This window comes from Anser anser (assembly GCF_964211835.1).
Source record: "Anser anser genome assembly, chromosome: 4".
In the NCBI taxonomy this organism is placed as follows: domain Eukaryota; kingdom Metazoa; phylum Chordata; class Aves; order Anseriformes; family Anatidae; genus Anser; species Anser anser.
In genome coordinates, this window is record NC_139724.1 from 49,057,530 (window position 1) to 49,070,671 (window position 13,142).

At 38.7% G+C, this 13,142-nt stretch overlaps 1 protein-coding gene across 4 annotated transcripts in view; it reads left to right on the forward strand.

The window, feature by feature from the left end:
* Positions 1–13,142, forward strand: part of ADAMTS3 (ADAM metallopeptidase with thrombospondin type 1 motif 3) — a 159,128-nt gene that overhangs the window by 141,413 nt on the left and 4,573 nt on the right. For all 4 annotated transcript variants that reach the window (XM_083836119.1, XM_083836120.1, XM_083836118.1 and 1 more), the window contains 8 exons: positions 714–847; positions 1,357–1,480; positions 5,238–5,318; positions 6,927–7,090; positions 7,687–7,852; positions 8,618–8,750; positions 9,019–9,226; positions 9,961–10,078. In XM_083836119.1, the coding sequence (XP_083692245.1) occupies positions 714–847; positions 1,357–1,480; positions 5,238–5,318; positions 6,927–7,090; positions 7,687–7,852; positions 8,618–8,750; positions 9,019–9,226; positions 9,961–10,078 (1,128 nt within the window). The remainder of the gene's footprint in view (positions 1–713; positions 848–1,356; positions 1,481–5,237; positions 5,319–6,926; positions 7,091–7,686; positions 7,853–8,617; positions 8,751–9,018; positions 9,227–9,960; positions 10,079–13,142) is intronic.

Here is a 13,142-nt window from a genome sequence, read left to right on the forward strand (position 1 = left end):
TGTTTGTCTGTTTGAGTGCAAAACATTAATGCTACCACTACTAGTAATTTGCACCAGAAGTAGTATTTTTTTCTAATGGCACTACTGGAGAAGTCCTTTTGTAGTATTTTCCCACTCTTGTATGGGTCCACCTGCCAGAGCCTGATTCTTCACTCCTAACTCTAATCGAACCCAGTAACTACCCTGAGTAATGAGGACAGCTCAAGCACAAAGTTTCTTAGCTCACTGAAAGGTGTTTCAGAGCTGCTTTGAGCTGCTGGCATTTTTTCCTCAGGTATCTCCGGAGAAACCCTTTATATGCTTGTCTAGGGAGTCAGATTCAGATAGTGACCAGGAAATACACATTCAGCTGGTATTTTCCAAAAAGGCTAAAGAAAGTTAAAGACCCATACCCTCTGTTCTCTTCATGTGATATCATTTCCTAAATTCAGCCCTGTTCCCAATAAGATCAAAGTGAAAGCTACTTGCAGAGTATTGGGGAACACAATTCTAGGAGCCTCCTTGGAAGGGAACTGATTTCTTTGAGAATATCTCAAAGTGACAGGCCCATAATTCAGAGAAAAGCAACTTGCTGTTTGTTTGTTTTTCCCCACATCTGTCTGTTTAAGGTCCTTTCTGTCTTATTCTCTGTCTGCCTTTAGTGGGATTTTTTTCTGAAGCTCATCTGGGTTGCCGTTAACTTACGCAGTTACTTCTGTTTCTCTGCTACGCAGCTAATAAGAGATGCCACCTGTACTGCCAATCCAAAGAAACAGGAGATGTTGCTTATATGAAACAGCTGGCACATGATGGGACTCGCTGTTCCTATAAAGATCCCTACAGCATTTGTGTTCGTGGAGAATGTGTGGTGAGTGGCACCTTCCCAAGACCATCACTGAATTTGAACTGTGCTGTTACCTAACAACTCTGTTTAGCAGCAATCAGAACTCTGTAAATAGTGCAGAGATAGACTTTGCAGATGTTTTAAAATTAAATATTTGCAGCATCACATTTCTCATTATTACTTGAAATTTAAATTAAATTAGAGCAATGGCACGGATCTGTTCCATGGAAATACTCCACTTTTCTTCAACTAATGGTTTCATTTGCCTCATTTACACTTAGTTTCCTGTCTGAAAAGAACTTCTTTTTCCATCTTTCCTAGTCTTGATATAGAGTGGATATAAGAATCAATTCTTGTTCTTCACCTAGGAACCATCACGCGGCACCAGGCTTTCAAGTAATTTGTGTTTAAATAAAATAGATCAGTGCTGGGTGGCGATTTCCTGAATGCATTGATTTTGAGATTGCTCCCTCTGTAACTAAAACTTACAGCCTACAATAAAGACATCTCTCTTTTTGCTCTTCTTTCTGCAGAAGGTGGGTTGTGACAAGGAAATTGGCTCCAATAAGGCTGAAGATAAGTGTGGTGTCTGTGGTGGAGATAACTCTCATTGCCGAACTGTGAAAGGAACCTTTACCCGCACTCCCAAAAAGCTTGGTAGGAATAGCATTTTCTTGCCTATAAATGTAGTTTCTGTTTTCTCTGGTATTTCTGTCATGCTTACTGCTTTTGCAGACTGGTCAGAAATTCAACCTACATCAAGGTAGCAAAATAAAAGATTTAAGTGCGAAAATACTTTAGTCTTTGATGAAAAAATTAGATCTTTTAAAACACTGGAATGTTTCTGTCTTTTGAAGGACTGATTAGAAGAAAGTTTGATTAGTCTGGTGTATTCAGAAACACTCACCAGGCAGAACATGTTTAGTTCTTTGTAAATGCTGAAGCCCAAACAGACAATGTTTGTGTTAAGTGGGGATACACCGAGTTCTGCCAAACAAAAATGAACTATTCTTCTTAACAGTGAAATTCAGAAGAAATTGAGGTACTTTACTTGATGCTAAGTGTAACATACTTCCTTTATATGTAGGACGAATAGAAGAAATACTTTTTTTCCCTTTGAAGCTTTTCACAAGTTTTTCTTCTCAAACCTAAACTCAAGTTTTAAGTGGAAGTCTGAACTTGTTTGCATATGAACATGTAGATCCTCGTATCAAATTAGTCTTGTCACAAATTACAGACTTTTAGTCAAATAAACAAATGAAAAATAAATTCAACTTAATTCTGAACCAAATATAAAAATATTTTGGAAGAAACCCTCATTTCTCTCATCTTTCAAGTTGCATAACTGACATCCAGTGAAACATATGAAAGCATTCTGTCAGCTCTGAACTAAGAATGTGCTGGTTAAAATGCTCAGACTAGACTGGAGTACGTTGCAGCACATCTCATCAATAATAATTTAAGATCTCCTTGGACTTCCTCAGAACTTTATATTTAGTCAGTTATTTGTTAAGTCAGGGCAGCATTATCTTGTATATTTCGCTGAGAATATTTTGCATTTCAGGGCTTTCCCATTATTGCTTTTATTTCAGTCTGGGGAAGCTACTCAGGGATATGAGTATGTATGACTGGGAGCTATTTCAGTTATACCTGTTTGATAGAACTAAGTGCTCTAAGACAGAGTGGAGAAAGGCTTAGGGAGAAAGACAGTGTGAATATCTTCTTTAACAGTTCAGAGGCTGGTAATTGCTGCCATGAAGAAAGCTTTGCTGCAGCATCAGTAACTAGTTTTGGACAGTAAGTGAGCAGCCAAACTAAACTTGGACAAAGACAAGTTAATGTGTGAATGGAAATAAAATATATAAAATATTCTGCAGAAAATACTTATTAATTATTACAAACCAACAGGAGAAGGTTACTGATTATAATTATCAAAGCTAGTAGAAAACCTTTCTGAAAGGGATGACAGGGCTGATGGATTAGACACAGAATAATATAAGAATTACTCAAACTTAAGACTATAACTTGAGCCTCATGTATAGACCTGTGTATTTCTTGAGCAGGGAGTTACTATGCTTTTCTGAAAAAAAAACAAAAACAAAAAACAGACCAAACACCTCCTGTAATCATCAGAAATAAGTGCTCAGCCTTCTAAGTGTGCTTCTAATCTTTTTCACTAAGAAAAATGATTGTACTTTGAGGGGCAGGGGAATAGTCATGTCACAACTTTGGATCCAGTCCAGGAAGAGCTTTCTCTAATGAGTCCGGTTTCTATTTTCTATAGCAGTGGTTTGCAGCTCACAGCTTGCAGTCAGTGTTACCTACGCCTGTGGTTTGGCTTACTGCCTGGGAGATAACAGGGCAAATGAGAGGCCAGCAGAGGGCAAAATATGCTATTGACCTCATCATGTTTTGTCTCAGCATTTTTGCCTGGGGGCCCTGAGTAATACTGCATTGTCTTACAGGGTGATAGTGTGTGACTGGATGTTTTCACGATGTTCTCAGTGCCTGGAAAGCACTACAATTCAAAGTGACAGACAGTGCTAGGATATGGTTCAGGAAAGACTGCTGTTAATCAGCCACTTCCAAATGTTAATGAAAGTGATGAAAGTGTTTGTGAAATGTTTATTGTTTTACGGTAACTTTGGCAATCTAGTCATTAAAAGGACTAATTGACCTCTTCCAACAGGAAAACATTTAAGCAAGAGGTGCCAAAAAGAATTCAAGTTTCTGGAAAATGAAATCTGCAAGTATCCAACTTAAAATCACCTACCTGAATTTTCACTGGTCTAATTTTCATTGACTATTAAAATTTGCTAGATGTGTCTAATACTGCTTTAAATGCCTTTGAACCCAGAACGTTAAGTTCTACTTTATATTTGTTAAGACCATCTGGCTGACAATGTAGTCAATGAAATAACAGGACTTGGCTCCCATAACACTAATTACAGACGTTCTATTTAAGGGAAGACAAGAGGAGCATTTACATTGCCCAAAGGAGCTCGCAATATTTCCCTTTCTGAAACAAAGGAGTCTAAAAATACTCTGGGTAAGTTTCAAGTGCTTGCAGAAAGAGCGGCATCCATGGCAACTCGAGAGTTCTTGCTATAGTTCTCATCTTCATCTAGACGTTGATAGATAACACAAAATCAGGCAAAAGTTTTGTGTTTCATATGCTCAAAAGACGGTCAATAAAAAAGTCAGCAAATGCTGCTTTTGCATTCACTCATCAGCCAAGACCACGATTTTACACACTCATAGTTCATTTTCGTCGCTTTGATTATCCAAGCAGCTGTACTATGTCAGACGCATGGCAAACTACACATTTATTGGTTAGTCCTAGAATCCCCCAGATGAAACAGTTACTTAAATGCTAAATCTTCTGTTTGCAATGCACAAATACTACAAGTCTTGTCACGTCTACAGTGCTTTGGTAGCAGGAAATTACATTTTGGAGTAAAAATCAGAGGAAAAACTTATTCAGCTCTTTAAAAATGGATACAAGAAGATTTATCATAATTAAATATGCAGGTGTTATAGGGAAAATAGAGGAATATGAAAATGCTATGAACTCAGAGTTTCACATCCTAACATCCAATTAATTATGCATTCACTTTGGTACCTGTGTAGCTCTTCTTTAAAACCTTAAATAGAAGTGCCTGTTGACAGGTTCTGAAGACGGATTTTAGTCTTCCTAAATTACAATAGTATGTGCTTAACATCACGCTAATTACTTGTGGTTTGGACTGATAAATAATTAAAATTTAAAATAAGAATTCTTGTCTTTGGGAACTGTTTTTTACTCTTAGCTATAGAGAGTTGAGTTCAGCCCTTTCACCTCAGCAGTAATACTTGAATTGATTCATTTTACATTTCACAGTTGTCAATAATTAACTTCCACATAGACAAGACCTTCCTTAAGTGTAGCAACAATACATTCTGTACTAAATCCAACTTTCTCTAGAGTCGTTGATGTCTCAGAAGTAAATAGACACACTTAAGACATAAACGTGTAACAGTACAGAAAGTAAATTCAAATCTAACAGTCTGGCTGATGGGTGATCTGGAAAAAAAAGTCAGGAAGACTTGTTTTTCTCCTTTGTATGCTCAGAAACATAGGAAACATATTTTTGCCTGAATTGTTAATCATTATGGCCTATAGCAGTGTAGCTAATCAAGCGACAAATAGATTTGTAACTGGTTTCTCTTTTCTCCCTGAAAGAGGAAAAGCACAAGGAAGTCCTGCCAAACATGTTACAAAACTATTTGATCAGTTTCTCTCTGGCACTGCTTCTCAGTTGATGGATGCCCTCTTCTGCAAGTAGAAGCTGGATGATGTAGAGCGCTCCTAACCATGGCTATTACTTTTTCTTTCTTCCTCTTCTTTCTCCATTGACTACTACACATGCCAAAGGGTACCTTAAGATGTTTGATATCCCTCCTGGTGCTCGACATGTGTTTATCCAAGAAGACGAGGCTTCTCCTCACTTTCTTGGTAAGTGTTTCTCTCCTCAGGTTTGGCTTTGAGGCATGATGAGAAGCATGGGGCAGTCATGCAAAAGAACCTGAGAAATGAGATAACCAAATTAAAGTATTTAGGGTAAATATGTGCATTCAGAATTGCATGTTAAGGACTGAGTTCAACAGCATAAGCTTAGCAATCAAATTTAATTCTCATCTGAATTCTTCAAAATATTAAACTGATCCCAATTCGCATGCTTACTAATAAAAGACTATCATCACTCATATTTAAACTGGCGCTGCCAGAGTAAAAAAAAGATGCATCCTGTTTTGTGAATGAAATTCACTATCTTTAATTATTCTTATTCGCTGCAGATTGTAAGCAACAGCATTTTTAATGGAAAGAAAGACTGGAGAACTTGTCATATAATTGCAGTCCCTTTCATTTGAGATTTTTCTTATGTAAGAAATACCATATTGTTGTTAATCAGCTTGTATCTTGCTACTTACCACTTTCTAATGCTTAAGAGATTTTTAGCTTACACTAGAGGGGTGAGATCATCCGTTGTTTCTAACATACTTCTAGTCAGCTCTTTCTGTGCTAAGGCACTGTCTGAATTTTAAACTCTTTAGGCAAAGTTAAGTCAGTTACTAAAAAAACCAAAAGAATAAAAAAGAAAAAGAAGAGGCAATAGTTTTGGCTGTGCTCATGTCAGAGAAAAACTCCTGGCTTTTGAGGTCCAAGATCTTCATTTCGACCAAGCACAGCCTGCTAATACCTTTCAGGGGATAGCTTTGATTTGGCAGTAAGTAGTTTCATCACACTTCCAACTAGGTACTGCAGAGCTCCTGCATTTTGATTAATCATAAGAGCATGTGAGATTTCTGCATATATTTTATCATGTTCTATGGTGATTTGCAAAATTTGCACAAAAGAAAAAATGAGAGTCCATCTCTCAGATTTCTAATGTAATGGCTTGTAATCAGAGCGCAATAATAATCCTTGCACTACATGACTTTCAAGGTGTGTTGCAGGAACCCAAAACCAGTAAGTTTCCCGGGGGTTCAAATGCCTCAGCTCTTTGCTTATTGATTTTAGCATCTGGTACTTAAATACATATGCAAAAGACAGTGAAATACAGAAAAAAGCTGTCATTTTTATAACCCGAGGAATATAAGAAATGCATTTAGAGTCTCCTGAAGTGTGTATTCCCAGTGATGCTGGTTTGGTCTTATGCAAATGAGGAGGAAAGGAAACTGAAGATTTGACCTGAGTTTCTTGCTACTACCCATGCTTCCTGGGAAGTAAACCAATATGGAAAATGTGCGTATTATTACACAGGAAGAAGTTTTTCAGTCCATCTCTAGCTCTGTATCTGTATCTAACTCATATGGATAAGGAGGTCCAAAATTGAATCAAACATGCAAATGTGTCTATCATCAGAGTGGAATTTGGAGGCTAAATAAGATGGTCTTGGAGGGCCTTTTTCTGAGAATGCATCTATAGCATTTCCTAGTGTTTGTTTGTTTGTTTTTTTGTAAAAAGCTTTCTGTAATATCTCCGGTCAAGTTTCACATAAGCCACTACGATTGCAGACGCTATGATGGAAGGCACGACTGCCACTCTTTTCAATCCTTTCAGCAATTAAGAACCAGGCTACAGGACACTATATTCTGAATGGGAAGGGGGAGGAGGCCAGATCCCGATCTTTCATCGACCTGGGCGTGGAGTGGGAATACAACATAGAAGACGACATAGAAACTCTTCACACTGATGGGCCTTTGCATGATGCAGTAGTTGTGCTGGTAGGTTGTATGTCAAGCAGTGGGAACGTGATGGTTTTGTCTTTTGTAAAAGTGCACAGTCAGCACGGAGATTGTGCTGAGATAAACTTTGCTGTGTTAATGCCTGTCAGAAACACATATGCTGAGGAGACAGCTGGTAGGCTGAAATCCTTTCCTCACTAGCTGTTACCCTCCCTTGTAAAATGCTGCCTGTTCATGCAGTGGTGAAGTATCAGTCACAAGCCAAATATTGTGGTCTCTGACTTCAGTGGGACACTTTCAGTGGACAAAAAAAGGCATTGCACGTCAAACAGTATTTGAGACCAACCCTGGTCTCCTGCCAAGTAGATGACTGGGCCACTGCATCGTTTCATCCCAAATGATGGTGTCCTACTTGGCCAGCCTAGAAAGCTAGCTTAGAAAGGCATCTCATTTTAAACAGCTCTCTGTTGATCTTACTATTGTTAGTTCTAACTGTGAAGATAAAAGAAGACTTTTTTTTTCCAATTAGCTAACCAGCAGTTTCCACGTGTCCTTAAGAGGCCATAGTTTCTTTACAGTACAGAATAAATAATGGCTCTGGTTTTCTACCACTGTTTGCATTTGATTATTAATAGATCATTCCTCGGGAGAATGACACAAGATCTAGCCTGACTTATAAATACATCATTCACGAGGATTCAGTGCCAACTATCAACAGCAACAACGTCCTACAGGAGGAAATAGATACTTTTGAGTGGGCATTAAAGAGTTGGTCGCAGTGCTCCAAACCCTGTGGTGGAGGTAAACAGATGATGTAGCACCTTCTAGTAATAAATGACAAGTTACCGAAAGTGGAAGAGTAGAAGGTGGGGGAAGTGAATGCTTTAGAAATCTTGGGCTTCCTTTTTTAAAAACAGCTTGTTATTTGTTATTTTGGGTGGCCAAGCTTAAAATATCTGAAATGTGTGATTATTCAAAAGTGTAATGCTTCAGCCTAGAAAGAAAAAGTCCTTTTTAGGTGTTTAAATGCAGCACCCAAAGCCTCTTCGGATGTACAAACCCAGCCATTTATGCTACTGAGTGTTCACTTTACTTATGGAATGCACATTACTCCTATACAAATAACGGGAATGTAAATTTCTAAGTAACTTTAAGACTTTTGTACAGCAAATGAGTGGGTGATGTCATCCGGCAGCAGGAACAGTAAAATAAGATTTGGGACATGGGTTTATTCCCTTTTTAGTCAGTGACCTGCCACTTGACAATAAGGATGTAATTTCTACCCTCTCTTTGCCAAAATCTGTATGTGCAATACAGAGGTTAGACTAAAGGGTCTTAACGGTCCTTTCTGCCCTTGAAAACCTACCATAGTGCCATGTTTTAAACAACATCCACAGAGCACTCTGCAACAATGTAGTGCCTGGAAACTGAACAAATTGTGAGCATGTTTAAATACCTTGTAAATATCTGTCATGTAAAACCATTTAATAGTACATAAAACTTATATTTAAACCAAAAAATCTAACAGGAACCTGTTTTCCCTGATTTTTCTGAAATATGTTCCAGGGTTCCAGTATACCAAATATGGGTGCCGCAGGAAAAGTGATAACAAAATGGTTCATCGCAGCTTCTGTGAAGCCAGTAAAAAGCCAAAGCCCATTCGTAGAATGTGCAATCTTCAGGAATGCACACAGCCTCTGTAAGTGTGTCTTAGAGATAAGATATAAACGATTGCCTTCTGTGGTAGGTGTGGAAATCAACCCATGCCAGATTTGGGACGCTATCCAATAGCTATCTAGATTGGAGTTCCTGTGTTCTGGATGTTTTTTCCTACCTGTGTAAGACTGGTTACTGAACTGAGCGGTTTCACCACCAAAAAAAAATGCGTGCTAAGGGCTGCCTGAGCTGACAGCAGTTTGGATAACGGGTAAAAGTTCTGATGGCATCTTATTCTTTTTACGCCCCAGGTGGTCAGCAGATGAGTGGGAATACTGCACAAAAACCTGTGGGAATTCAGGCTACCAGATCCGTACTGTGCGTTGCATTCAACCCCTCCATGATGGCGCAAACCGCTCTGTCCACTTCAAGTACTGCAGTGGAGATCGCCCTGAGAGTCGCAGGCCATGCAACCGCGTACCATGCCCCGCACAGTGGAAGGCTGGACCCTGGTCTGAGGTAGGTGAGCAGCAGTCACGAGCAAATAACATACCTCTGCTAACACCTTGTGCCTCCAATGTCAGAGCTGGGCCTGGGGTGAAAGCTCCTGACTGCACTTCGTCGGAGTTCTCCAAGACATGAAACTTGGCAGCAGATAATACCATCCAACTTCTCTAGAAACCAACATGGAAAACATCCACAATATTAGAGATACAATCCTGCAAAACAAATATTGAAATTTTGCTTTTCTCCAACTTTCCAATTTTTTATTTCCCTGACTCTGAGGACAACTTTATGGATAGGTGTTTATTTGTTTGTTTGTTTGTTTTACCAACTTGGACTGTGGTAGAATCTCAAAGTTTCTGCAATTGTCAGTATTCTTATGATGTCTTAGGAACAAACAACTGAACTTTACAGCTAACTCAGCAGGCACTGAGTTAGAATTCCATGCCCTTTGTGTTCTCTTTGTTATACTGTCAAGATCAGGAATTGGCTATAGGAAGATGAAGTAGAGATATTCATAATATGCTCTAATAATAAATTTAACATTACAGGAAGGAAGAACTGCAGAAAATACCATCCTCTTTCTTTGCTTATTTTTCCATTATGCCACCCTTCACTAAAGCCTGCTTTCAAAACAAACTGCTGGAATGTATAGCCTAATGTGAAAGACAGCCTTGGGCTATTTTACACACGTTAACTGTTGCACATTGCTGTGAAATATCCTGAATTGTCTTGTGTCTGTCTCATAGTGTTCTGTGACTTGTGGGGAGGGCACCGAGACCCGGCAGATCATATGCCGTGCTGGTGACCATTGTGATGGAGAAAAGCCAGAATCAGTGAGGACTTGTAAACTCGCTCCCTGTAATGGTAAGCGAACAACTTAATATGACTGCATCAGATGAGGGTAACAGTCCCTGTCTCAGGGCAGCATGTCAGGGCATAGCAGTGTTCTGGGATAGAGATGGTTAAGACTTTTCATACTCATTAAATTCCAGTGAAAAATACTGGACCTGTATTTAATCCTACCTAAAGCGTCAGATGACAACCACACAACACCATTCACTTCTTGCATTCTAGATAATACATCATTCACTGGAGATCGCCTTGCTGTGTTCCAGCTAGAGGCACCCTGTTGTGTAGTCCAGTCTATTACTGATACCTTAACTCCACGGGATTGGTGTTCGTCACACACCAGGGTTGTTCTCTCTTGTAAACATGCTGAAATAAGGGGGTTTAGACATGTTAGCCTAAGTTGCATTTGCAAAAACTCGTGCCAAAGGTGAAGGTCAATCCAAAGAAGACCCTGCTTGACCTTTAGATCACAGGAAGAGTTTTACAACTCTGCCAATTGACAGGAAATGAAAATACAATACAATTTTTTTGTTTTTTGTTTTTCAATCTCTCATGATAGTCCTAGTAGAAAAAAATAGAGTAAGAGTTCTTAGAACGTGCAGTATGCTCTCCCACAGGCTCAATCTAACTGCTTGCCACAGGTCTGGTAAAAGTGTCTACTTTGCTCTTTTTCTCTTCTGCTGTTGCCAGTGAAGGAACTCAGGAGAAAACAATTCTCAGAGCAATGAACAGTTAAGAAGTGGTGGGTCCACTAGGTGGGAGCAAATCACTATTTGTGACTTTAAAAACAAAATTATCTATTCATTAAGGACTGATTATTCACTGGTGATAGAAACATTTCCAAAACTAAAATAAATAAGGGTTACATCTTCACAAAACTATTCAGATAAATTTGATCTTGTGCTTTAAGCATTAGGTTAAAGAATCTGTTCTTTAAGCATCACCTGTGATTTTCTGTAATAGACTGTTAAATTCCAGCCATTCAAAATTAAGTATCACGCAGTCTTTTTTCTCCATGTGAGTATTATGTTCTCCCGCAGCAATACTCAGTGCCACTGACCTGCAACACCTAGGATCCACTAATATGGAATGTAAGCAATAGATGGTCTTGTAGAGACCCTCTACAAATTGCAGTTGAATCACCTTGGTTAATACTTGTTTTATTTTTATTTTTTTGGATACTTAATATGGACCCCATCTCACATGCCCTGGTGAATGAAGGATTTCTGTGGTCACATATAGGCACTGGGGGTGCTTAACAGGGTTCTGAAGCCCTAGGCCCATTTCCTCAAGAGAGAGATCTACCTGGCCTTGCTGCAGCAAACCTACAGCACAATGTGGGCTTTATGAAAATGCTTCTAACTACAAGGGCACGAACAGCTGCATCCAGCCAAGTCCTTCATCCTTTTGAAAAAACCACAGGGGCCCTGTGGGTTCTGTTCCTCAGCCAGACTTCATACACCCGACTCTCCTCTTTGAGCACAAACCTCTCTACTCTGCTCAGGGATTAGGGCCATAACTTTTACCAAGCACTGGGATTTTCAACCTCTGCACTAAGTAGCTGCCAGTATTCCTTCAGACCAAGTAGTCTATCTTTTTCACCACACTCTTCTGATGTGGTTTCTACCGCACTCTATGTTTTGGGGGAATACAGCTAATATATAAATAGTGTTCTGTAACATTTATGTAGATAAACCCTTTATGTAATGTGTGGTAGACCTTTATTTTTAAGTCTGTATAGCCTGGATTATTATTTTGATTTTCAGGGCTTTAGACTTAGCAAAACATTAGTCTATATTACATGTTTTTGACCAGTGATTTACCGTATAAATGCACAGTTGCTGAGGATTTCATCTTAATGGAGCTGGGATGGACACTTGCCATAGCTGGTGTGATTCCTTTTATGTTATGTTATGTTAAAGCTTTTCTGTTTCATTTCATGAAAAAACATGTCTGCATACAGAAGAGTCACCAGCTCTTCCTCAGTGAAGCTGAGTTTTGTAGTGTAGAAAAATGAGGACACCTGCCATAGATATTTCTCTTACTCTTCTTAAGTATTTGTGACTAGAAGGAAAAAGGAGGCAAGATTTTACCCTTCAGGTTCATAGCAATAATCTGAGCAGCAGTCATGTTTCTGTGGCTGTGCAAATGTTACCATCAAACTTCCTTTTTATCTGTCCCAAATTAAAAAAATGATTTTGTGGCACTGACACGAACTGATGAGCTTCATGTAAGAACCCTGTATGAGGAAGCCCTACTTTGCCAGATGTGATATGGCATGCATGCAGAAGTACCCACCTCCTGTTTTAAATTTTAGAACCTAAATAGCAACTTCCAGCTCAAAGCAAGATTTCTCAATGGGATGTTGTCAGCAAATATCCCATTGGATATACAGTCACCGTGATGCCTTTTTTAAGAGATATGTCAAATCTAGAATCTAATGTGAAAAATTTGAGTTAATTTAAATTCTGTTCTAGTTTCATAGTTTCATGTTCTAGTTTCATCTTCTAAAAAATCCCTAGGGAGCCGATACACTTTCTTGTGTCTTCTACTCTTAGTTACCATGAAGCAAGTAACAAATTGTGAAAAGGAGAATTTTTACCATGAACATCAGCAGAAGGATACAAGCACTTCAGTACTGAATAGGAAATGGTTGACTAGGTTGTGCAGAATTAACCTAAAAAATAAAAAACAGGGATTATGTGAGTATCTAGCTTCAACATTGTACTTACGGAACTTACTGAAAGTAGACAAGTACAAAACCAAATCTTTGCACTACCGTGTGAGTCACAAAATCTAAACCATTGCAAACCAATACCAGAAAAATTAGCCGTGAGAGAACAGGACTAAATGCATTTGTCATTGTGGAATGGCAAAAATAATTCTTGGTACTTTATTTTTTGATTTGTTTGTCATTTTAGCTCATAATGTTTGCTTTCACTTATATATTGATATAAATCACAGTGTGTTAATAAGGTGACTGCCATAATTTTCCAGATCAGGTGCTTTCATTTCCATGAAGGCATAATTACTACTTTATATATGATGCAAAGATTTGTGTTTCAATATTAGCTTTTCT